This window comes from Aquila chrysaetos, chromosome 10 (assembly GCF_900496995.4).
Source record: "Aquila chrysaetos chrysaetos chromosome 10, bAquChr1.4, whole genome shotgun sequence".
Lineage (NCBI taxonomy): Eukaryota > Metazoa > Chordata > Aves > Accipitriformes > Accipitridae > Aquila > Aquila chrysaetos.
This window is the reverse complement of record NC_044013.1, coordinates 41,773,541-41,800,361: the sequence shown is the minus strand read 5'-3', so window position 1 is coordinate 41,800,361 and position 26,821 is coordinate 41,773,541. Positions and strand designations below refer to the sequence as shown.

General features: G+C 38.0%; 1 protein-coding gene across 7 annotated transcripts in view; it reads left to right on the top strand.

The window, feature by feature from the left end:
- The window catches only part of SYNRG (synergin gamma), a 45,211-nt gene that overhangs the window by 6,704 nt on the left and 11,686 nt on the right, over positions 1–26,821 (top strand). For 3 of the 7 annotated variants that reach the window (XM_030028296.1, XM_030028295.1, XM_041126759.1), the window contains exons 3-15: positions 479–597; positions 2,545–2,675; positions 2,997–3,102; positions 3,718–3,829; positions 4,992–5,291; positions 6,032–6,256; positions 8,721–8,798; positions 9,519–9,715; positions 10,589–10,837; positions 11,695–11,831; positions 14,336–14,454; positions 14,630–14,692; positions 17,126–18,076. In XM_030028296.1, the coding sequence (XP_029884156.1) occupies positions 479–597; positions 2,545–2,675; positions 2,997–3,102; positions 3,718–3,829; positions 4,992–5,291; positions 6,032–6,256; positions 8,721–8,798; positions 9,519–9,715; positions 10,589–10,837; positions 11,695–11,831; positions 14,336–14,454; positions 14,630–14,692; positions 17,126–18,076 (2,787 nt within the window). The remainder of the gene's footprint in view (positions 1–478; positions 598–2,544; positions 2,676–2,996; positions 3,103–3,717; positions 3,830–4,991; positions 5,292–6,031; positions 6,257–8,720; positions 8,799–9,518; positions 9,716–10,588; positions 10,838–11,694; positions 11,832–14,335; positions 14,455–14,629; positions 14,693–17,125; positions 18,077–26,821) is intronic. The other 4 variants (XM_030028301.1, XM_030028300.1, XM_030028299.1 and 1 more) reach the window with 3 other exon arrangements.

Here is a 26,821-nt window from a genome sequence, read left to right as displayed (position 1 = left end):
CCAGCCAGATCAGAGTATGAATTTGTGTTGTGAAAATGATGAGTTTATTTCCCAAGACTGATCTTCAAAAGCTGCCAGTTTGTAAGTTTTCCCTTTCAAGAGAAATGGACAATTATCAGCACCAGTCAACCTGGTTCATCAAATCTCGTTAATTGTAGATGACCCTTTCAAAAAATCATATGGGAAGAAACCCACAGGGAATCCTTAGGATGGTGGGAGGATTCATCAGCTTAGTTACTGGGAAAGCCCTGTAATGTTTTTTCCCTTAGACTGACCAATATCTAAACTAAGGAAATTCTGTGGCTGCCTGCAAGCGTAACATATTTTTTTATTTTTTAAACAGTCCAGCAAGATTGAGAGTTTTTTCCCTTTCCTTTGCTGGTTTAGTTTAAAAAAAAAAAAAAAAAAAGAAAAAAAGGAAAAAAAAAAAAGCTTTAACATTAACTGGAAGCTTACCTTGTTTAATGTTTAATTTTAGGGATGATTCCTATGCAACAGCAAGGATTTCCAATGGTTCCTGTCATGCAGTCCAATATGCCAGGCATGATGGGAATGAATTATGGTTCTCAGATGCCCCCTGGACCCATGACCATGCAGGTGCGTGGCAATGAAATGTGGACTGAAATGAGATGCCTTGGTGCTTGTCTGAAAGGTGATAGCTGATGCCATAGTCCTCTTGCAACTGCAGTGGGGTAAGAGGGTGGAATTTGGCTAGAAACTGAAGTGTGGGTATTAGTCCGTAGTGGGACATCACGTTTTGTAGTATTCTCTTTGAAGTTATTTCTGATAACTTAAAGAATTCTCCAAGTTTTGTTGGGATCTGGATAGAGAGAGTGGGCGAGTTTGGCATACATTACTCACTGTTGTAGAGTAGAGAGAAATGAGGGTGTAGTGCAAGGACAGCATCAGTACTATTTAAAGTAACTTGGACGTTATAGCCCACTCAAAGATGTCAGAATCTGAACTTCCATTTCATTATATGTGTTATGACACCAAAGTGTGATAAGAGAAGAGTGGTCTCTGAACAGGAAAGGAAACAAAAACACCAGCGAGGTGTTGAAAAGCTACCAGATGCCACCTACTCCAAAGTGGTGTTAGTAATAGTATTGAATTGTTAATTAACTATAATTCAAAACTCCCACAACATACCTCTTCTGTCTTTTTAATTTTGCTTCATGCTTTTTCTTCTTTTGCTTTGGTTTAATGTACTTACTGCTAAGGTGGCCGTATTGTGTAGTATTTTAAATGAGACCTTTATAAGCTGGTAAGAAGTGACTGTGTACACAGTCTGATTGATGATGACCAATTCACTGAATTGTTTTATCCCTTTGTAACTCAAATGCTGGAGTTAATAGAATTAAGTTTCCTTAGTGTAGGTGGCAATTCATAAACTTTCTTGTTAAACACCTTGTTCTAGGGAGCGAGGAATCTCTTATATGTGCTGTATTTTCTCACGTGACCGGTTTTTCCATTTGTCCTACTTCCTGTGTTTCATTTCTTGCTAAAGTAACATTGTCTTTAACTCTGCTGTTGCTAATTGAGGAATAAAAATGAAATATGAGCAGCTAATATTATGTTTTCTTTCTTTTAATCTTTTGTTTTCTATTTAGCACCATATGTGCTTATGTACAAATTTGCACTTTGCTGAAATTTAATGTTTTGGCATGGCTTCATAGCCAAATTGCTATGTGACAAATTGAATTTATTGTATCTTGCCATCTTCTTGCACTCCCTTCCCTTCCCACCCGGAATTTATTAGATTAATTTTGTAAAATTTATAGTAGGAAGATGTTTTTATGAGAGCTGGTCTAAAAATAATAAACAACTTTTGTTCTCTTCCTACGTGTTCTGATACCAAATACAAAATGAATGGTAAGAAAAGTAAATTATTTTCTGGCCCCTTCTATATTAGGCAAGCTTTGCTGCTATAACTGTACCAGAATATATTTATCAGCAAATGTTTCTGATACAGATGCAGTTTATTCAGATAAGTCTCCTCTAGGCTGTTGTCATATACTGTCTCCCTCCATTGACCCCTGGATAAGCTATGTTTGCAAAATGACTAGACCACATTTTGCCAGCATCCATTATTGGTTAGGAGTGTGCACGTCCAGCAGGGAATTTAAAAGTATTATGCAATCACATAGAATACGTAGAAACAAAAAACCCAAGAAAACCCAAAAGCATGGTACTGAACCATATGTAAGCACTATAGGATGCCTGTAACCTTCCTGCTCTTGAGGTAGGTTGTATGGATTTGAAGTCCTGATTTTTGTGTTTGACCGGAAGACCATCCTGTCTTCTAAAATCCTTTAAGAATTGTAACTCGTTATTGAGAGGGAAGAGTGCCATCTACTGAATGACTAGTGCTTTGTTCTGTAGCAGCTCGTCTGTGCTCAAACACCGATCATCCAACTATTCTTAACGCTCTTCATTTTATGAGATCTACCTAGTTTGCAATTTGGCAGGGTGTAATTGCCAGTGGTTTGGCTTTTTCTATAGACAAAAAAGAATCTTGGAGTTGTATTATTTATTTTGTTCTAGGGTGGCATGCCCTTAGGGCCGATGCCAGCGACTGGAATGCCTTACATGGGACAGGCTTCTTTCTTGGGAATGCGTCCAGCAGCTCCACAGTACACCCCTGACATGCAGAAGCAGTTTGCAGAGGAACAACAGTAAGTGACACTTTACTGACTCTTGGGAAATTCTTTTTTAAGGGGGAGATGTAGTCTGGAAGGGCGGTAAAAATATTGATAGTTTCTCTAGAAAAGTAGTCCATTTAGGGCTGTAGAATATTGTTGAGATAATTCCATTGCATTTGAAGACCATCTATGAAGTTAGTTGTGGCTGTCATACAGCTCTGAGAAGAGACAGAAATGTGTGCGCCAAGCCATCTGAATTTGAGACAGAAGAAATGGAAAAATCAAGCAGAAGCTTGCCATGGAAATTGTAATGAAAAATTATTTTTAGATTTTTTTAAAATCATTTTTCTTCAGGAAGAGGTTTGAGCACCAGCAGAAATTCTTAGAAGAAGAAAGAAAACGGCGCCAGTTTGAAGAGCAGAAACAAAAGCTAAGACTCCTAAGTAGTGTGAAACCTAAGGTATGTCCTAAATAGGAAGTGGGGTGTTTGTTTCTTCAGGTTTTTTTTAGTGGCTTTTAATGGGATGGTCTCTTTCAACAAGCAATTAAGTGGGGAACTTATATGAGACATCAGATTACATCTTGAAAAGTACCTGGAATAGTCAGTCCTTTACATACTCTTGGTGTAACGCAAACAAAGTCTGGTGTTGAAAATGAAATCAGCTTTTGAAAAATAAACCAACCTGGTATGTAACATTTGGGAACAGATCGAGTTTCTAGAATAGAGAATGTTTGGTTGCTTGTTTGTTAACTTTGTCCAAAGTTTTGGACACTTTCGATGAGCTTGAAGGCCCTTATCTGCAAGAATACAAATAGCTGAGTAAGGTTTATATATTGTTCTTGTGCATAAAGCTATGTCTGAAGACTGAGAAACACTGTTATGGTGTAGTTGGCAAAATAAATGCTTTCTAAATATGGGATTTATTGCTGATATACTTCAGGAAGGCATTGCTGGAGAAAGAAGGGTTTAATCTAACAGCAGGCATTGCTAAGTTTTGTACTGAAGAAGTGTGGATGTTGAAAGAAAACTGAGCTGTTCTGTGAATTTTTCAAAATGTGTTCTGTGGTGTTTCAGACAGGTGAAAAAAGCAGGGATGATGCTTTGGAAGCCATTAAAGGAAATTTAGATGGTTTTTCTAGAGATGCTAAAATGCACCCAACACCAGCATCACATCCAAAAAAGCCAGGTTTGTCATTTTTCTACTCTTCCAACTGAAAATAAAACTCTAATGTTTGAAACCCTCAGCAGGGGGCACTAATTCCAAGAAGTATTTTTATTTGGTGGTACAAAGGGAGTGGATTAACTGTTTTGTAAAATAGTGTCATTCTAGCAACTGTTTGCTTGGTCAGGTTATGAGGGTGAAATATTAGATATCAGCTTTTATTAGAAGACTTGAAATCTTTAAAAGAAAGCTTAACGTGCTGTGCTTAATGTGAAATATCATGGAAGTTGATAATGCGTTTGTTCTTTTCTAGTCAAAGCATTAATTAAAGTTTTGCAGAGTGCTTTTGAAGCCGAGAACTGCTGTACAAGTGCTAAGAATGATCAAAACCTTGTATAATGACTTCAGTGTACTGTAACAGCTTACTTGTGTACCATTGCCTGGGCACGGTCAAACCGAAGCCTTCTGTATTCTCTTCTCAGTAATTACTACATTTGTAACAATTACTCCTAAAGATTTCCTATGAGTTGTAGTATAGTTTGTTCTGTGTCTAGCCTGAAACAAAGTTTATCTAGACAGGCTTTTACCTATATATAGGTCTTTATCTCTACTGTGGATTTGCTCTTCGATAATTTTGAAGTTACAGGTGATTTCTGACAATTTTCCATTGTCTGTAGATTTGCCCATCCTATGTCAGTTTTGTTAAAATGGGTAACTACGGAAGGGATCAAGCAGAAAATTGCCTAAATGAGAGATATTTCTTTTGTATCCTATGATATATTATTGAGTTTCTAAGGATAAAACATTCCTTTGAGGGAGAATGTCCCCCTGTGCAGAACCCCATTATGTCCAGCTTAAAATATTACCTCTTGATTTGTTTTGACCCAGTCTGTTTAAAACAAATAGAATACTTTCATAGCTAGTGTTAAGAACCAAGTTTCAAAGTGTTTACATGATAAAAATCTGGGAGAGAAGATGCATGGTTGGAAGTGGCTGCTCAGTTTTACCTTATGTATTTGTTATGCTGACAGTAGTAACTCTTCACATCTCTGTCAAATAATGCATCCACTGCTGTTTCCCCTCGCCCATTTGCTATGTATACCTAGTATTTGCCACTTTTCCTACCTTTCCACCCATGAACCTTTTTCCTCATCACTTTGCATTGTGTGTTCATTCCATTTTACAGATCATCTCACATCATCCCATTCTGCTGTATCTGTTTCCCACTCTACTTTTCTTGATGATGAAGAATTTAGTGACTTTATACAAGGGCCTGTTGAAATCCCCAAACTGGTGCCTCAACCCACCTCTCAGCCTTTTCAGCCTTTCCATTCTGCTACTGAGGCTGGGCAACTGCTTTCAGAAAAGGCTGTGGTCCAGCCTCTCCCTCCAGCCCAGACTCCAGTGTTATCAATCCTGCATGGTACAACTGGGCAGGTTCCTTATTTTCCTACCTCTGCATCTTCACCCAATATCCATAAAACAGGTAACTCTAAAGTATCTTTTTTTACATGTCACCTTCTGTCATAGAGGTGCACAGAGTCTTTACTTATTTTGTTGGGGTTTTATTCAGTCTGGCTGAAAGAAGTAATATATAGGCAATTAAGTAGAAACCTGCTGATCCATGGGAAAAGATGATTTAAGTCCCCTTCTTCCTTCCCTTAGAACTGCACTGTAAAAGCAAGTCATGTGTGGATCCAAAGATTGCTAAATATGCATATGGCTGATCTTAAGTGAATTAAGTCTTGTGTGCTAGCATCTTCATAAGTCTGTGTAGTAGAAAAAGATACAGTTGAGATGGTGGTATAAAAAAATAACCATTATGCTAATGTGGAACACTTGTGTGCTTCCTCTCTTGGAGGCTAAATGGATGTTGGTGAGATTAGTGTGAAGAATTTTGCAGATGTAAGTAGATATTGGACACCTGCTACTGATGCCTAGATGATTATGCAATGGTAATCCTAATAGAGAAAATAGTTTCATGTGTTCCTTCTCCTACTTGTTGCTTTTTGTTTGTTGAATTTGTTATGTATGCATGGTAAGTAAAGGGCAGGATCAGGCTATGAAAGTGTTTGAACAGGGTGGTGCTATTGGTCTGAGCTGGGACAGATAATCATCTTGATAACTCATCAGTGGTACCAATAATACTTTTCTTTTGAAAGTGTGGGATTGCAATCTGGGTGGTTAATAACAAAATATAAATAATTCCTCCTGCTGTTTACTCAGGCTCTTCCTTGGAGGAGAAAGTCTTAGATAATGGCTCAAATGAATCTGAACAAGAGCAAACCAAACTTAAAACATCCGAAGTTGGGCACAAAGCCTCAGCTGCAAGCCAAGTTCATCCCAGTCTAACCATCAGTGACTGGGATGTTGTAGGTGGACATGAAAGTGGTACCACTGCTGCAGAGGTGCACAAGGCTTCAGAACAAAACATAGCAGTTGAAGAGTGTGGTGAGCAAATGAAACATTTGACAGAATTTAAATCTAATTAGATGCTGCTTGAATGCTAACACTCTGTACACTAATTCTAAGGCCAATCCTGCATAATTTTGCTCTGAACGCCTGCTTGAATAATATGTCAGTGCCTCCTGCTCCTTGCTAAAAGTATAACTACTATGATTTTGCTCTGAACTTTTTCCATGTGAGTTTACTGCTGTAATCACTTTTAACATGTTTGTTTAATCAGGTTTGCTGTTTTAAAATATTCTGTCCTCTTTCTTGGGATAAAAAAAGATGTGCTTTCTAAAGATTTTTTTTTTTTTTTTTTAATTATTTAAGGAAACTTATTACTGAAGATGGTCAATGTCATGATGGGTTTTCATCTTTTAATTTTGAGGGAATAAAGTCTTGTTAGGTTAAAAGTCTTAGCTAGTTAATACTTGTTTCCCAGACAATTTGCCACTCATATGCATTATGTCTAAAACTATCTGTGCTTTAGGGGTCAAAATTTCAAAAGCTGGACTAGATGAAAACTTTAAGCAAGGTTTAGTTCCAATTTAGATTTTATTAAAGCTGACTATTGACTGTTTGTTTTTGGTTTTTTCCAATCAAAATAGATGCAAGGTCTCTGGTGCACCTTGATTAGTGCTCTGATGTTGTACTCAAGGGTTACATGAAACATGGGCTCCACTGTAGTCAAGTATGATAAAAATACATGTAGTCCTTTGTGTAATCTCACTTTACTGGGGGGTGAGAGGAGACAGAGAAGGGGGAGAAAGCTCCTGGTCTGTAGATAATTGAATCGGGCACTTTCTCAAGCAGTTATTTCTTTCCTAGAAGTACCATAACTTTTTATTAATAAACTCATGTATTCCTCTCCTCAGTCATTGGATGTGTTGCTTTCAAGTATTTTCTTATCAAATATATTTTAAAAACATTAATGGATGAAGTAGTCTGAATGGATATTTTTAATAAGTGGAGGGGCTTTGTAATACACAGTAAATTGCTAAAAGTGGCTTAACTTTAAAGAATATACAGCATGAAATAGGAGCTGTTCATTTATTCATAGTTCAGTCAATTGCATTGTTCATTTTGTACAAACTCAACACAATCCGATGCCTGATTTAAAAAAAAAAAAAGGAAGGGGGGGGGGGCGCAGAGGGAGGAAGGAAACTACCCTCGTTTAAGAATGTGAGACAGAGCGAGTTTAAATACAGCCTGCAGGTGAAGGTGGTGGTGGAAGTGATTATGTAGAGCAACAATAGTTAAGAATAGTTCCAAATGTTTTTAAGGGTGCTTTGAGGGATGAGCTGAAGTACTTCGTGAGGAATAGAAGTTTAGTAGTTAAGTGATAATGCTGGAAAATGGCAGACCCTTAGTCACCTGGATATTATCAAAGTTTTGAGTAAGACTCTCCCATCTACCAACTAAATATGGCTGAGAATTCCTTTTCACTCCTCACATTATTTGATTTTTAAGGTGCTGAATTTTATCAGAGATTCAAGGGTGAGAAGCAAGAATTGGTAGGATGGAAGGGTGGGTAAAGCTGAAGAATAATGAGACTGGAGGAAGTAGCAAATTTATTTTACTTGGCTGATGAAATGGAAGGAAATGCTTATATTAAAATGTGCTTGGAGTTGTGAGATGATTTGAAATAAGATTGCAGTCAGGAGAGAATCCATGTGGAAGATGAGGAGATGCAAGGGCACTGGGAAAGACAATGAATTCGGAAATGATTCTGATTTTTGTCAGAGCTCCGTTCCAGGTGAGTGTAAAATCTGCTCAGGGAGACTAGATAGGAAGTAAAACCGTGAGACTGAGGGGAAGAGTCCACACAGTGGAGAAGGAAATAACCAATTCACAGGGAGTAAAGTGTGGCAGATGACATTATAAAAGCCTGTAGTAGTGAAGGTGGCTATGATGTCTTCTGCATCTGAAGAGTACGATCAATGGGGCAATAGATACATTTTTGTGAACATGGGATAAGATCTTGCTGCGATTCAGTCTAATAAGCTGTTTGTGGATTTCCCTGATAAGGATGTTCTGGTGGAACATTGTGGTTCTTATGGTAGATATGAATTTATTTATTCCACAAGTAGCCCTAATAGCATATAGTTGATGGGAAGACTAAATTTGATATGGCACAGAACTGCTGCTATCAAATTTTAAGAGACAATGAGACTTGAGCTTCTGTGCAACTAGAAATTAAGAGGGAGGCAAATGAGGAGCTCCTTATTTCATTATGTATATAACTGTATTCTTGCTGTTACTGTCAAATCATTCTAGTTATGTTGAAATACATATTCCTGCAGTAGCTGTTTTTCCTCTGAGCACAGTGATTCCTATCTGAAATCTTTGCCTGAAATGCTAAATGATACTGACCAACTATGATCTAGTCTCTAAGATCTTTATACTCTGAATCTGTATATCCTAATACAGCTGTCTGTCTTTTTCTTACTGAATGGAATACATTTAGGAGTTGGAGTATTCCCTTCACAGGACCCAATTCAGCAAATGATGCCTCCTTGGATTTACAACGATAGCTTGGTCCCAGGTAAACAAGAAAGTGGGCATTTAGCCAAGAGGGCAATGTAAGGTGTGAATGTACGTGTGTTTACATTGCCATTTATTGATCAAAGCATTATTCTTCAGTCATCAGATGAATCCTATATCTTTGAAACGTTTACATATGTATGGTGGCTTTATCTGCATTTGAAGAACTATGGGTTTTATTCAAGCATGTTAAATGTTTAATCTAGAATTTATGATGACAGCAGATTATGCTGGTAGAGGTTGCGTTGCTGATAATACCGCCTTCATTGGTAGTCTGGTTTTTGGCATGTCTTGTAATTAAGCAAGCTCATTTCTTAAGGCTATTTGTTATATATGCAAATAACACAGTAAATAGAAAATGAAATGCTGTAGTAAATATTGATTACACTGAGGTTTAAATACATAAAGCTGTTATAACTATCTTTTTGTATGGATTATCCTGCAATTTCATTGAAGAAACATGTTTTGAAATGGAGCACTAAGTGTATTTTATATAAAATAATTCTTTGCTTGGGTTAAACTTGTCTGTAAAGACCATCCAATAATGCATTTAGATGAAACATGACGATACAATACAATGCTGGAATGCTGTTGCCTTACCTTACACTTTGAGTGTTACTAATTTGATATAATGTTGAGTTTGAGACTAAATAAAAAAGCAATCTTAAATGTACTTGAAAACAGCAGTTGTCACTGTCTAATACTGACTCCCTCTTAACAGAATTGTATAAGAAAATTTTAGAAACCACTTTGACTCCTACTGGAATAGATACAGCTAAGCTCTATCCCATACTGATGTCATCTGGATTGCCCAGAGAGACCCTCGGACAGATATGGGCTTTAGCCAACCGTACTACCCCTGGGAAACTCACAAAAGAAGAGCTCTATGCTGTCCTGGCTATGATAGCAGTAACTCAGGTATGACTAACACTTTGGAGATTAGTGCAAAAAGGCAGTTCACTAAACTAATCTGCTATAGGTTGCATGTTAGCACAAGTGACTGGTATACCACACCTGTAGTAAAGTACTACTTCTGTTGAAGTCCAGAGGAGAAACTCCCCCTGTAACTTCAGTGGGATTATAATTTCATGCCCTGCATTTACATTTCAGTTACTGTTTTCTTTAGTGTCAGTTGAAGATAGTTCTTAGATATATCTACCAAACACATGTATATGTATTTCCAGTATAAAATACTGTCTGTTTTTTCTTCTGTTGTATACACATCTGTTTTCCTCAAACTGTGTGGTTCCTGTATCCCTTAGTCTGCAAATAGCTAGGCTTGCTACCTCTCTCCTGAACCAGTGGAGTGTTAATTTTAGGCTTCCATTCTTTGTCAGCGTAGTGTCATCTCTTAGCAGTTTAATTCTAAATACCAGCCCTGTATGAAAACTAAGGCAAGAGTATCTTGAGTGATGAAGATCAAAGCTGAGGTACCTTGTGGGAGTGGTGTGTAGGAAAGATGATATAGCACACACCAGGTTCAGCATAGCTTTGCTTGCCCGTGCTTACTAGATTGGTTTACTAAAAGCCAAACAAGAATGCTGTCAAATGCCTCTGCCCACCCAGGCAGGTATTGTTACCCTCTGTGTAACGCCAGCAGGCAGGGCGTGGAATAGGATTCGCTTATACAGGCTCTTGATAGCATGTTTTGATTTGGAAGGTTTACTTGAAACTTGACCAGTACCCTGCTCTTTCATGATTTCAATAATACAAGCTAGAGACCAGAGCGGGAGCACAGTATGCCTTTTTGTTGATGTGTGCATGGTTGTCTTCGCTTTTCTGCCTTTGCAGAGAGGAATACCTGCGGTGAGTCCTGACGCGTTAAACCAGTTTCCAGCGGCCCCCGTTCCTACTTTAACTGGATTTCCGATGCCGCTGCCTGCCACAGTGAGCCAGCAGCCTCTGATGCCCTCCGCACCGCCCGTCTCCATGCCTCTTAGCATTGGGCCGGCCGTGATGGGAATGAGCATCACAGCACCAGCGGGCGGAGCTGCAGGACAGCCTTCGGGAGGGTTCGTGCCATCCTACCCACCCAGCCAGGTTAGCTCGCTCTTGGTGCATGGCAGATCTCCATTGTCCTGGAAAGAGAATTAGCCTGACTCTTTCGAAGCTACGTACAGACAACAGACTTTAAGTAAACGGCAAAAAATGGAGCTGAAATCTGGCACGTGACATCTGAAAACGTGAAGTCACACCACTAAGGATGTTCTGTTATTTTTTCTGTTTCTTTCTGGTGGCATTAGAATAGGTACAGAAGCATTCTCCATTACGAACTAATTGCGTTGAAAGAAGGTTGTAGTTGTAGTTAGGATTTTGCAATGCACATAAAATGGAATTCCAGGTTAAACTACACAACAGACTCTATTAGCTGGTAAAATAAGTCCGAGTTTTCAGGAGAAGCTGAGAACTATGAAAACCTCTGGTTTACAACACTGTAAATCATGTGGGAGATAAATTTTGCTGTTTGCAAATATGGTTAGTCCTTCTTTGGAGGATATGTTTTCTGATGCTTTTGCTGTGTGTATTGATTTTAAATTATTGATTGATTTAAATTATTAATATTTGTCCTGTATTAAAAGATTACATGGATATGATCAATAATACATTTAATGTGAAAGGAGTCGAGTTCCTTATTCACCTGTTCTTCACACATGCTACTTGTAATCCTGTACACCTTGTGTGTGTTTTGAGTTGGGTGAAGTGCAGGTGAAGTGGAAACACTGACCATGCTAATTTTGCGTGCTAATGTTGAAAGGTTTTTTCCTTCTTTTGTTTGTGGTTTTGTTTGGGTTTTTTTTTCCCTCTTAAGTCAATCATGCTACTCTGAACCGGTTTCATGCTTTATGACAATTTGAAAAGACAACAGTATAGCAATTTACATGTTGTTTGTAATTCAGGTAGTAAAACCAGAAGATGATGACTTCCAGGAGTTTCAAGATGCTTCAAAGTCTGGCTCACTAGATGACTCTTTCACTGATTTCCAAGGGGATGTAGCTGGCTCCTCCAAAGCAGCCAGTTCACAGCACCGGAGCAGGTAGCAGATCTTTGATTTCCACCTCTTCAGTATTTTAGAACTCTTTTAAGAAATGAAATGTTTTCCTCTTTTGTGGGTAGCTTTCTAGCCTGTAATTTTCTTCTGTCATCTAACTTTTACTCTGGCAGTTTCTTTTGAACGTTGTTACAACTACAATTAGGCTTTCTGAATCAAAAATGACATTTGATGTGCCATAGGTGGTTGGCCATTCTTTAACATTCTAGTCATCATGCTGAGGTAAATTGCGTTTACAAGGTATGGGGATAGGTTTTCAAGTGTTTATACTACTGCACAGGCAATTGAAAGTTACTTCATACTGTGCATTCAGGCAAAAATCTTACATAAAGCTATTCAGAAAAAATACACTGGGACAGAGAATGTCTGCATTTAGTGCTGTGTGCTTCCATTAAAAGTATGACCCTATGTTTGTTGGAGTTGAGAGAAACCATTTGCTGATAGCAAGGTCTTTCTTCACGCCCTGAATATGGACACCAAAATGCATGTAAAGAGCATGACATCATACTCTTAAATGACTGAGAACTCCAGTGGACAGGGTTTTTTTTACTTCTATCATTTCTCTGGCCAGTGCTTAAACTTTTGATAACTGACTATAAATCTCAATTGAAATTTCATTCAGACTTCTGCAGTCTTGGCTTTTCATTTGGGAGACTGCCAAAATGTAATTTGGGATCAGGCAAATTTTGTATAACAAAATAAGTGAGCATGTTTACTCCCTTTGAGAGTTTACAATTAATCTTTCAAAGTCCTGTGATTACAAATTTCAGTGTTCTTTCCTTTCAGTGCACATGGCAAACTTTTATGTACCTCCCAGGTGTCTAATTGTAGACACACAAATTTTCTGTGTATTGAACTGACTGTTCTTAGTTGCAGATAGAAATAGCGTTTTCCAGGTAAGCAGTGATTACCGGTTGCTTCCTCAACAGTGACGTCAAATGGGGATACTAAAACAAATTGTTCTGTTACACCGTGCCTAACAGCATTCTATGTAAGAAATTAAATTTTGCTGATGTCAGTCAATGCCACGTGCATCTGAAGATGCTCTATTTTAAGTATATCTTAATTTGTGTTAGACATCATTTTGCAATTAAAACTATTCTGTTACTGAAAGTTTTAACAGAAACATTGTTTGTAAATTCCGCAATGAGAAGTAGGGGGATCATAAAGAAAAAAAAAAAAATTTTTTTTAAATGGTGTTTCTTTTTCACTGCAGCAGTTCTCTTTATTCAGTTGTAAAAACGTTCAGTTTTGAACAGAATGTTACAATGAGCTATAATCTAATTGCTTATGGAGCTTTATTTAAAAAAAGCCATCTGTAGAGTACAGATGATTAACCATTACATTTGCCAAGATTGCATATCTAATAGCCTGTTTTGCAGTGATGTGAAATTTAATTATATTACCATAAGCTATATTTTTTTGACATTGCACTGTCTGTCTGCAAGCATCACAGACCATCATTAGCACGTGTGTGCAAGTGCTAGGTTTGTATGTTGCTTGTAGGCTGCTGATAAGGAGATTTAAATGGCTGTGGAAAGATTCTTGCTTCAGGCCGAAGAACACCATAGAAATTCATTCACGTTTTCAATGTGCATAATATTGAATGACATAAACTAGAGGTAGAATGCATCATTCATATGTAAAGGATGTTGTTCTGTAGAGCTGCCAAGGTCTGATAAGGGGGCTTGTGTGGAGGGCAAGCAAAGCTCTCAGAACATCTTCTAAATCTTACAGCAGTTGCTAACATGGTATTAGGTTATTATGGCAGTTTTACTATATAAAGTAGAGCGTGTTTATGTGCAAAAAGATTTTCTTGTGACACTGTGGACTAATCCTTATTTTGCTGATTAGATAGCTACCTAAACTCGCTGATTTGTACTGACAGAAATTCAAAGTTATCCTTTCCTTCCTTTTGAACAGTGGTTCCACTTTATTCTCTTAATTTTGCAATATGTAATGAAATATAATCAAAAGTAGATAAGCTGAAAGTATGGAGCTGGCAAAATCTTGTGCAGTTTTAACTCTTTACTGTATCTAGTTCTATCAGGGAGAATTGTCCTTACGCTGCCCTGGACAAAGCAATAAATTAAACAGCAGTGGTTCTGGGGTATGTCTGTGTGCTTATTCTCTCCTGGGCTAAGAATTCCTGTGGTGTAAAGTTCTGGAGTGTTTTGTTCATGTTTTGGTATAAATCAAAATGAAGAAGGGTGAAAATTGACTTCTGGCCTAAAGAAATATGATTAGGTGAGATAAAGTGTGAATTCACCCACCAGCTACCCACCTGCCTTTTTACATGATCTTATTCTTAATAGATATTGAGGTAGTTTACATCAAGTTCTTGATTAAGAACTCTTCAAGGGTACAAGCTTAGGTTTAGTGATCCAAATTGTGTAGTCATAATAAGAGGCCCCTTTAAATAAAACCTGGAAACATAGATTTCTTATGGATAAATTAAGGAACTTTGCTTTTATCTCTTTTGTTTTTAGTGTTCCTTCTTTACTAATGCCACTCCCAGGTAATAAGACACTCTCATCAACTGATAAGTATGCTGTGTTTAAAGGAATTGCAGCTGAGAAGCCTTCTGAAAGTACAGCTACTTTTGGAGGTAAAAGGAAAAATATACAACCACTGTGAGCAATTTATTGCAATATCTCATGTATCTTGTTTTTGGCATTGATAAAATATTAATATTTAAAACCAGAGCAATTATGCCAATATAAAATTTATTATATGAATTCATAATATCTTTATGTGAATGTATTTCTTCTCGTATTCACTAGATTGTGGAGACAAGTATAGTGCTTTCCGTGAATTAGAACAACCATCAGAGAGCAAATACTTAGGTAAGCAGTATGGTTTTTGGAGCTGTTTTAATACGTTTTTATGATTATTTTTATAAGCTGCAGAACTTCCATTGCTAGAATTCCAGAATAATGGTGCTTCTGCTCCTCTAAGCAACTTAGCAGGAAGTATCCTGAAAAAAAATAAATTGTGATATACTACTGGAACAATCTACAAATTGTATTTCTAGATGATTGGCATCTCTTTTGGATGCTTCTGAGTTTTGTTTTAAAGTAACAATATGGCTGGAATTTGTTCATTTTAACTAAGGAGTCAGGTATTCTTAGAAGACAGATTAAGATGCTTCTGGACAAAATTGCAACTTTTCTCTATTGTTAGGGCAGAATTTAAACTTTTCTGGTCTCTGGTGCTCTAAGAATAAATCTGATCACTTATTTTGAAATTTCTGTTTAACTGGTTTTGATTGGGAAAAGTAAAAGGTGGCATGTGAGGTGCAAGACTTGTGTAATTACAAAAGCAGAGTCTCCCTAAGCCTTTTCCAGAACCATCTATGTCTAATTCATTTATGCAATATAAGTGATACTCTCATCTTTTTAATCAGATGGGGAAAAACTTTTGTGTATTATCAGTAGACAGATCAGAAGATAAACATATTACTGACTTAACCTGACTTCCACAGAGTTATGTTATAGCTGGCATTTTGTTTGTCATTATTAGAAGACAGCTTTAGACTCTAGGATAAAACTGCTTACCTGAGTTCACTCCTACACATTTGTCAAAGGCAGAATTCTTTTTTTCAGACGCTGAGTTTCTGAAACCCCTGTAATGTTTTGTGAGGTTTTTGTGCTCAGTACCTCTTCAGGATTAAATGCATGCAATGAAATTAAATAACATTTTATCTCTTTCTGTACATGTTCTAAAATACAGAAAATTACTATATATTTGCCTGCTATCCAGGTCTGACCACTCTTAACCCTTTCACCAGCTTACATTTCTAATGGAAAAGTTTGCAATTTATCAGTAAGTTTAGTTTGCTGTGATGTTCTAGTTTTGATTAATGAATAGCAATTTCATGAATATTTGTACTGTTGCTGGGCCAAGTGAATTGATTTGGAGGGGAGGGAGAATGGAAGAATATGTCAGGTATAGTCATGGTCCTTTACTACCATTATAAAGAGTATTCTTTTAAATCTTGGTTAAACTAATTTGAAGTATGACACTGTGTGGTAGCTTAAGAATTAAATGTTAATGGGGTACTTATAAAATAGAACAAAATCTGCATATTGGACACTTGTCTTAAAGTATGCATCAATACTTTAAAACTACAAGTAGTCTAAGTACGTACATGCTGGTGAATGGGTTAAACAACTCAACATTTTTCATGTTCAAAAGAAATTGCTTTATAGAAAAAAACAATTGTGTATGAACAGGAAGAAACTTATAAAATCAGTACACCAAAATATTTAATGTAAATTCAATGAAAACATTGTTACCTAATGTTTAATCAGGTTTAAATTATAATCCTTACATAGCATGATCTTGCATTCAATATGTAGTTGAACTAGAGATCTGCATGCCTCCAAGCTTCCTAGTAAAACTGTAATCAGTCTTAGCAGAAGCTAGAAGATGCCCGAGTTATTACACATACTGAAGTTCTGATCACTTAACACTTTTGTACGTTTAGGGGAACCTGATGGAAGGAAAACATGATAGATTAAAATGAGAGCTTAAAAATGTTCTGAAACAAGACATTAGGATTACCACCTTGCATTCTTTTCTGTTTGGGCCTTTGCCTCTTCCACCTGTTGGGTTCCCCATTATGCCCAGTTGTATAGGCTTGTTGGCTCTCTGTCTTCTTTCAAGTGAGCTTTTTTCAAAAGTACCTTTGGCCACCAGGCAAGTCTGGTTGGTCTCTACTATGTTCCCTGTTCAGCTTATCAGCAGGGTTGCTTTTGTCTCAACCCTCTGCTGACGCCCCATGAATAAACTGTATTTAGGCAATATTTTGAAGGGAGGGAGGCGGAGAACTGCTTCTGTAAGAAGGCAAATACTACATTGGTGTAAGTGAAATTCAAGATTATGTTCATTGCTTTGCAACTATGAGAAGGATGAGGTGGGAAAAAGAACTTATGTGGAAGCTGAATAAGACAGTACTGATCACCTTTTGAATCTATTGGTGATGGTGTGTTTTGATATTAACTCAGTGTAAAGGGAATTTAATATGACTTTGAGGCTATTTGAAAGACTTAAGTGTTTGCTGGAATGAATAATGGAATCACTGACCTTGAAACGTGTGTGGTTCATAGAAGTTGAGTTTGCAGTTCTGCGTGCATCCTGAGGTCTTAAATTAAGTAGTTTGCATAAAAACTTCTGACATTGCATGAAATAATTTGCTTGCTTGCATGGTGTGAGTATGATGTATTTGTTGTCACTGCAGTGTCTTCTTATTGTTTTTTCATTGTTTTTATTCTCAGGAGATAACCTTGCAGAATTCAAGCCTGCAGGAACCGATGACGGTTTCACAGATTTTAAAACCGCTGACAGTATCTCACCGTTAGAGCCACCTACGAAAGACAAAACTTTCCCTACACCCTTCCCTTCTCTGCCCATTCAGTCAAAACAGCAAACACAAGCAAAGACCTCTTTGAATCTAGCAGACTTGGATCTCTTCTCCTCTACTGGAGAAAACAAGCAGCCATCCTTTCCACCTGCATTTAATACATCAAAATCGGGCTCTTTTCCTCCACCACCTCTTCCATCTACCACCGCCCAACCAGCACCCAGTAAAAGTTCAAGCTTAGCTGATGACTTTGGAGAGTTCAACCTTTTTGGGGAATTTTCTAATTGCGCATCAGCCAGTGGACAAGATGATTTTGCAGATTTTATGGCTTTCAACAATAGCAGTGGATTTTCCGAACAAAAACCAGATGACAAATACAATGCACTTAAGCTAGAGGCCGGTCCTGTTCCTCAGTCTGGCTCGTCTGCCAGTGTGGTGAAGAGTGGGCAGAGTTCTGCCACCGCTGCTACGCCCACCAAATACGATATCTTCAAACAGCTTTCTCTGGAAGGCTCTGGAGCAGGCTTTGAGGAGGCGAAGGACAACACGCTTTCTTCAGTGAAGAGCGATGATGATTTTGCCGACTTTCACTCTAATAAGTTTTCTTCCACGTGCAACAGCGCAGATAAGTCCCTGGTGGACAAAGTCGCAGCGTTCAAGCAGGCCAAAGAAGACTCTGCTTCGGTGAAGTCTCTGGATCTCCCTTCTATTGGTGGCAGTAGTGTCGGCAAGGAGGATTCTGAAGATGCGTTGTCTGTTCAGTTTGACATGAAACTGGCTGATGTGGGAGGAGATCTTAAGCATGTCATGTCTGATAGCTCTTTGGATTTGCCAACAGTTAGTGGCCAGCATCCACCAGCAGCAGGTGAGGAACTGGTTAGATTGCTCTGGTAACGTAGGTGATGGAGATTTCAGTGTTCTTCTGTGTGCTAAATTACAGTATTATGCACTAGTCTTTCAGTAGTGAAAGACTTCTAAATCTGTGCACCCGCTAGCCAACAGCCCCTTAGCAGGGCAGCATTTATTTTTTGTCTTAGAAGACTATAAATAAGTTGAACAGTTTGAACTCCATGCCAGTTTATTTTTGAGATTTGACAACATCAAATGACTGGTACCTGTTAGCTATTGTCACTTAAGGGATTCGAGTGGAGAATTTTCTAATGCAAACAATGTCATTCCATTTATATTAGCAAGATGAATGGCAGAGAGTCACAGTTTAATCTCTTGGTTTCAACAAAGCATTTGGCTTGGGGACTTAACCCGCTCTGCGCTTCTAAAAGGGTAGGCAGAACACTAATTTGTGCTGTTAATGAAAAGCTGTCTAATCAACAACACTAGTATATTCCTGTTACAGTGGGGCTTAATCTGTGTAGCCAGTATTTTGCAGGACTGCAAGTAGAAGTATTGCATACACTTTTTAGAGTTAAAACCCTCGTTGGAATAATTGTGCAAAGGGCCTGTAAATGCTAGTCTCATGATTGGTAACTCTTGGACCTAAATTTAAAACCATGGGACTTTTACTTTATCCTTATCAGGTTTTCACCTTCTTTAATTTCGCTTTATGAAAGTACTCCTGAGAGAGTGAATTGACCATCTCCAATCTGATTGCATATCATAAACCAAATTTCCCAAGTGTCCTGCTTTTTCTTTTCATGTGTACATAGGAAGATAAGATGTAGTTAAATGTTCTGTGGCCTTCAATAATACGGGAACCATTACTGTGTTTTAGCGACAAGTATTATGCAGTCAAAGGCTTTTCTGAACAGGGGGGAGCATACAAACTGTAAATGTAAAAGCTGTTACTGCAAGAATTGGTTATTTCCATATGAAATATTTCTTCCATTTTTGCAGATATGGGTAGAGAAAATATACAGTACTGTAATTTTGCATTATATGATATTTTTAAGTAGGGGAGAGGATTAAGTTGGCAACTTTGACATGGAAGATACTCTATAACAGGGTACAAAATATCAGGAATAATTTATTAGCAAAGACATTTAATTTTCATATTACTGCTTGGTAAAATTCCAAGTTGAGTGAGCTGTCAAAAGCGTAGCATCTACAGTGTATTCTTGAATGTTTACTTTGGTTTTGAAAGCACTTTTTCCTAATATTTTTCTAGCCTCTTTTCGTGGTAGTTTGACTTACGTAGCTCTTCTACAGGATGTGAGCTTTTGCCACAGAAATCAGTGATTAATAATTGCCATTTGTGGCAGGAAAGACTTTTTTGGTTTGTTTAAAGGGGTTAGCCAATCATGTGCTTGTTGCTAAACTTTTGAACTCTGAAGTATTAATTAGAAGCTATTTTTATTAAACTTAAACAAGTCTGTATTCTCCTATGGTGCCAAGCTAGATGTTTTTCCACAGGGAGAGTTTTACTCCATTTAACTATGTTTGGATTTCGTAGCAGAGCGTGCTCTGGACGATCTGTTATGAATACTTCTGTGCTCATCTGTTCCTTTATGTGTGTTTGATGCATTTCAAGCTATGAACTGCTGATGTTCAAGTCCTTTTTTTTTTTTTTTTTTTTTTCAGTTTACATAAAGTTAAAAAGCAGATTTTTTTTTTCTCTTAATTTTCTTTGATCTGTAAATCTAATGTCAAAAAGGGACAGTATCCCTTTGTCATGTTCACTGCTGAGAAATGGGAGACTAGTCATTGGGAACTCTATGTTTGCAAGCACCGTGTAACATCTCCAGTGAAACAGCAGCAGGACAGAGGTGCTGGTAAATGATTTGACTTTTTTGACATACTAATACAGAGGTCTTTATCCTTCGGCTATTGAGATTTCATGTTGCGTAGCTTCCAGGTATAGGCAGGTAGGTTGCTTACGCTGGGAATCAGAAAGAAATCGTTGAGTTGCTTCCCATACGACGGACTTTGGTCTCTGAGGGAAGAAAGGTTTTCAGTTTTGCTCTCTCCAAAGGGGATACTGTCTCTTTAAACTTTGCTATAATTCTTTGTGTGGAAGGTAGATTATACTAATGTTGCCTGATTTCTCTTGCATTTACTTCGTATAACCCTTTGAGCACTGGCTGCATGCTGTTAGTTTCAACCAGGCTGCTTCTTTTAAACCAAATTTACGTTTCACTTCAAGACGAAAGCATTTTAATTAGCACCTAGTCATGCTATATGAACCCAATTTGTTCTGCGTCCTGCTGAACATTGCAGCGAGAGCATACCCTTGCCTGGGTATTCTCAAAGGGTTATCCATTTGCTGCACTTACAAATCTGTAAAGTACCTTTTTCTTTGGCATTACTGGAGATCTCTGTATATTTTAATCAACTTCAGGTTTTTTGCTGCTTTTCTAATGTCTAATTTCAACTAAACATTTCCTGTGTGAATGTGCCTTCTCAGATCTGCTTTGATATCTCTCTTCTGCAAGTATTGACCTGCATGCTTTATTCTGGTAACGCCCTTATGAGCTCCTATGTATCACTATCTTTTGTGATCTGTAAGTCCTGCTGTGTTAATAAATATTATCTTGGCATATTTTGAAAATGTGGGGATGTGTGTGATTTGTTGCAAACCAGCAATGTATCTCTTTTTCCTGAAAAATACAAAGTTTAAAGTTATAGTATCCCCTTAAGCTGGCAGGTGCCTTTCTCTTGCAGAGCAGCATGTGGGTGAGCTTCTTCCTCCTCTTCCAACGCTTTGACCTTGCTCCTGCTGCACTCCTGAAACTTTACATATCAGGAAAAATAATATTTTTCAAAAGAGCAGTTTTTGAGAGGGACTGAATAGAGGAAATGTGTGGATGGCAGCGTTGTTTCTGTGATTTGGTTTTGAGGGTATGGTGGTAGTTCAGACTCAAGGCAAATACTGTTTTCTCTGTCTCGTTGTCTCCTCATCTGGATTTCCCCGCTGCCAGCCAAGGTTATTGATATGCCTTTGTGAAGGGAACCAACTGGAAAATGTGTCGCTATCTAGGCCTTTACGAGCAGGAGCCCATTAAACAATATTCTGATATTTATCTAGCTAATCTAGAGCAAGTTAATCAGTGCCCCAAAGTGAAGGCCCCTGCTTCCTTTTTCTGTTTGGGAAGTCCTGCCTTACTAAATATTGAAACTTTCAAACACGAATGACAGCTGCAGATTTCTGTCTTGTAATTGTGTCACTTCGAATTCCTCCAAATCCTGGGCCACTAACAGTTTGGGATTAATGTCAAATTAGCAGACAAGGTAAAAAGCTAAAAAAAATTGAGATGTGGAATTACACCAGCACAAACTGGGTTTTTGTAGTTCCTTGTCACAAGATCAAAAACCAGACTAGAAACCAGAATATGTTTTTTTCTTCTTTACACCAATCTTGAGAGACTTTAAAAGAAAACAATCAAACAAACAAAAAACAAATGAAAACAAAAAAAACCCCAAACCAAAACAACACTCCTCTTTCATTCTCGAGAACCAGTAGGTTATGCCTAGCCCTAAAGCTTTTTAAACTGAAGGCTTGAACATAAACCTGAGAGACTTAATTCTGCAGGGCTTGTGCTATTAGTATTTGTTCAGCTAATCATACTTGGAGGAGGGAGAGTAATGTTCATGACTCTATTACATTTTTGTCAAGACTTGACAGTCAAATTCACTCACTTGCTCTCATTTAGTATAATTCTGCAAATAGAAGAGCTTAACAACACTTATTTATCCTGTGAAGGCCTCTAACAGCGGAGGGTGCGTGCGTGTTTTCTGAATGCCTTCCAAGCTGAGCCAAAGGGCGCAGTGGCTGCCCTGGGCTTCTGCAGGACTGAGCTGAGCTGTCTCTCCGCTTCCAGTGCAAGCTCAGGGGGTCTTTATTGTGCCGTGAAATGTTGTCTATCATGATAATTAAAAAATAATTAGCAAATTCTTTAATTCCACAAGGTTTGAAGGCTTTTCTCTGCTTTTTCTGTAATTTTATCTGATTGTCAGCATTCTTGATGGTTTCTACCTTAGCAGGGCTAGGTACTGCCATGCTTTAGCAAAAGTAAATTGGAGTAACTCCCTTATCATTAACACTGTTCCAGACTTCACCAGCTGAGAAATGGGCTTTGAATTTTTCTGATTGCTGATAGCCATGACACAGGTAGCAGTGGTACATACAAGCCCCTGTATTCTTCCAGTTTCATCTCCGCCTTTATCAGGTGAAGCCCCACTGGAAGCAGTAAGGAGGTGGTGCCTGTCCCCATCCAGTCTCTGGGCTTCTTGCTCAGACTGCTGGCAATGTTCCCGGTGTAACAGCTCTGGTTTTGGTGCCTTGATGCTGTTCCACTAGAAACAGAACTAGCTACCACCTGCATCACCCTAACAACCAAAAAATAAGAGAGTTATATTTATTCATCAGAATTTAATATAAACTGAAATATAAAAACTTGAAAGTCTCCTATGTTGCTTAAAATCACTAAATACATTACAATCTTCTGAATTATCTTTTTCAGTTTTCTGTGGAATATCACTAATGCTGTCAAGGGTTTTCCTTAAATGATTAAACTGTTGACATTGAAGGCTCCAGCTTGTAAATTGCCTCCAGCCATAACTTAATCCTTGGTAGTTGAAATAAATTGTTATAGTTGGCTCAAATGAAGGATGTCAAGTTTTTCTGTAGATGAGATAACACTGGGAAACAGTGTTTTAACTGTATTTCATCCTCTGTCAGTATTCTCCTGTACATTCCTTGGCAGCTGTTGCTTTGCCTCTCTCCAGCAGCTGCATGGCTGGCTTGTATAGCTGTAGCTGTCCCCAGGTGATGATCAGGCAGGCTGGACTATGGTTTTGGTAGTTCAAAATGGATGGAAAGTAAATGGTAAATATTTCAAACCTTTTGCTTTGGAAGATATACAAATTAAATTTGGTTTCTAAAGCTCGCAGAAACTTACTGTGCTCTAGCATGACACTGTGAAGATCACTTTTTCCATTCTTGGTCCACTAGAAAATATTTTTAAGGAAAGAAGTGTGATTATGTGATATTTGAACGGATCTGACTTTGATTTTTACAGACACACACGCCTGGTCCCACCCTGCCCCCATCTATAGGTGATTTGAGAATCTATATCCAGTGTATTTAATCTGGGGTGTGCTTTGTGGTCTCACCAGTGCAAAGCTGACGGTGCTAATGACATGTGGCTTTAACTCTATTGGGAGTAAGAGCTTTTGGATTTTTATAAGAAAACTGAACTCAAATCTCTTGTGTCATTTCTGAAAGACACCACAGAATTGCTACTGAGATTTCTAAGGACTACTGTTTTATGACAATATATTTCACTGAAATCTATTGATATACCTCTTATGGTAGGATTATAGGACTCCTAATGCATAATCAATTCAAGATCTGCCCTGCTTCGACGGGGAATTTGCTGTATGCTCTCCAAAAAATGCTAACTAAGGAATCACTTTTAACCTTACAGAAAAAGATTGCGTATCCCCAAAACAAAGCATTTTCATAGAATTTTGAATGGATTTAGTCTTTGCTTTTTTTTTTTTTTTTTTTTTTGATAAAATTTGATGCTTCTCATTAGTTCAGATTCTGTTCTTACTAAAAGTGTCCTGCAGGAGGAAATGGTGGTAGCTCTGTAGCATCTGTCATCGCTAAGTGTGATGCTTAGAAGTAATTCATTTTTTTCCCCACTTAATCATCTCTTGCTTTGAAAAAAAAATTACCAATACACATGCATTTTTTTAAATTTTGAATTGCCATACTGGCAAAATGAAGCTTTTATTACATCAGAGGCTAGAACTGCAGCATTGTAACTGGAGCCTTTTTATTCATTACACGTATCTGGTCTTTAAGAAAAAGGCTGTTTGGAGAAGCAGTTCTTAACACTGCTCAATAAAACAATGTTTTGCCAATAATAAAGATACCCACATCATGAAGAGTTCTCTAGGCTCAGCTAAGAAGTACTTTTCACATGTAAACTGCTTCTTTGCTTATTAGTCTGGTGGCAAGTTGCGTTGCTACCTGTTGGGGGGGGGAAACTCGTCTCTTCATTATGCAGCAGATGTGCTAAGAGCTCAGATAAGCCTTTACTTTTGCTGTAGCTGTGGCAAAGGTTATGGTGTTATTTCCTCTATTCAAAAACATCTAACTTGTGGCAAATGATTGCATGAAATGCAGTGTGTGGCACAGCAAAATGTTGGGGTTTTTGCAACAGAATAAAAATTCTTATAAAAACTAGTTTAACTTGGATTATGGACAGTTACACACACATTCTTATTTTCTATACTTCTCAATAAATTGTTTTTGAACTGCTTTAGCTGTAAACACTTTGTCTCTGAACACAGCATTTTTCCTGTAATATAATACTCTTAGGAAAGTTTATTCACCAGAGTAATCCTTTTGTAACTATCCAAATAAATAAAACGTACGGAACTGAACTATTACATTTCATCTCCACTCTTACACCTATGCAGATGGGTTTCATGGCTGCATGAATTCACACAGAGAATCTCGAATCTTAGTTTGTGAATAATTAAAATATTGTTCTGCCTTCCCTGCCGTGACCTATTGATTGCAGGCGAAGCACGGGGAGTTCAGGATTCCCACTGAAGCCTGCTGCTGATTCTGCCTGTCCCTGAGCCAGGATCAGATCAGGAGGAGTACGCTAACCTGGTCCTTTAGGATGTGTTTTCAGCTCAAACTCTTACCAGTTATCAAAGAAATCATTCACAATAGATTGTGCAGGTCTTCACAGTAGGATCATCGCTCTTTCTTTTCATTTCCTGGTGAACACCGAAACAATAGCAGTGCTTAAATCTTTGCTGGGTTTTGGAGTCAACACAAATTGAAAAAAAAGAGGTTGCCTAGTACACCATGGTATTTTCAAGATCCCAGGATTAATTACAGTTGGCTAACATTTTGTAGGTTATTCTGGCACTCTCTTTAATGCTAGCAAAGCTTTCATTTAACTTCTTTAAACAAAACTGTGTATTTGAGAGCACAAGGTGCGGTTTCTTGTGATAAATTACTGATCCCTTGCAAGTCAGCTTCTTTTCACCTCGGAGCCTTCTTTCTATTCAGTTTTGCCATAAGCAGGTGATTTCATCTCTTGCCTGTTTACCCTCCTGTAAACTGCTTGCTCTACAAATTTAATATTCGAATGGCTCTTTGAAATCCTGCTGTATATATGCAAGGTGCTAACGTTTGTTATTGAGATGCTGTCATGTGCAAATGCAGCAGCTGCAGGAAGACTATCCCTTAGGAAAATCTGATAGATGACACACCATGCCTCGCTGACCCATTGCAAAGGGCCTTTTATTGTAGTAGCCATTAAACTCTATCATTATATTGTATATTTGTTGGGCTTTTTAATTAGTCATGTATATGGGTCGTGCCTGGAAAGCAGCCTAAAGCGTAGCGTGCTCTCCCCTTCCAGTAAAATGAATAAATGAAGGCAGAAATGTTTTGTTGAAATGGCTTAATCCTCAGGCTGGTGTGGCCAGTTTGAATAAAGAGGGCAGCTGGAAAGTCAGCTTGTTCCCACCCTGGCTGTATTAAACCCAAGTTGCTGCTGCTGCGTGCCAGCCAGTTAAGACCATAATGTTTATCAGAGGAGTCTCAGCTAAAATGATGCTAAGAGAATGTATTTTCTGGTTTGGGTTTGCTTTACCTCAAGACCATTTGACCCTAGGCGCTGAGCAGCAGCTGAATGTCTAATCCAAACTGACAATTGTTAATGCTGGAAAACAAATGCCAACTGTAGTATAGTAGGGCGCTTTTTTTTAATGCTTTAATGAAAACTACCCAGCCCCTGGCTCTCTGTGCCTTCGCTATGGATCAATCTCAGTCTAAACGTGAAAGATCAGTTGAATGAGTAGCGGACAAAGCTCAGCAGACCCTGGTCACTGTGCAGGATCCTTTGCTGGCTCTAATGTAAGCAACCAGGCTATATCTCATACCTGCTCATGGCAGTGAGAAGAACCTATTGGCCCATATAATTGCCAGGTGAGTATAAATGTTTGGAGCTTTCTGCAAAATAATTGGATTTTCTCTATACTTAACTGAATAAATAGCTGGTAAAAGCTAAAACAAGATCTTCGCAATATTCGTGTCATTCCTGGAACCTGTAAGTTGGAAGCGTCGGCTGTGCGGCACTGCAGTAACTGTGATAAGCTTAAACAGGATTTTGATTTCTTAAAAATTCTTGCAGCACATTTTTATACATTATTTGTATCAAAGCATGAATATAAAATTAAAGTGTATTAATACTTTATCGGAAGGAATAGAAAAGTTAGCCCAGTCTTCTGTGTGGTTGGTTTTGATAAGATGAAATAATGCGATAAGATGTTTGAGTTGCTAATGTTTACATTTTGATTGTAGATTCTGCAGCCAGCATCAGAAAACTGAACTGGTGATCTGTGCAGTCTGTACTGTCTAGAAACATTTATTTTTTTAGAGTTTCTTCACTACCCGTAATGGGGTGGTGACTTTCAGCTTAAAATACAAGGCAATATTCAAAGGTCAAGGCTTACGTTTATTAGATGGGGAATTTTTTTTGTATTAAATGCTTAGGTATTTTTCAGATTATTTTTGTGCAAACTCTAGTGTAAGCCTCATTGAAACAACAATTCACTGTGTTTGTTCTTGCAGTTCTTTAAGACTCTTAGCAAGTTGCTGTTGTTTTTATGTAGTGTAGAGAGA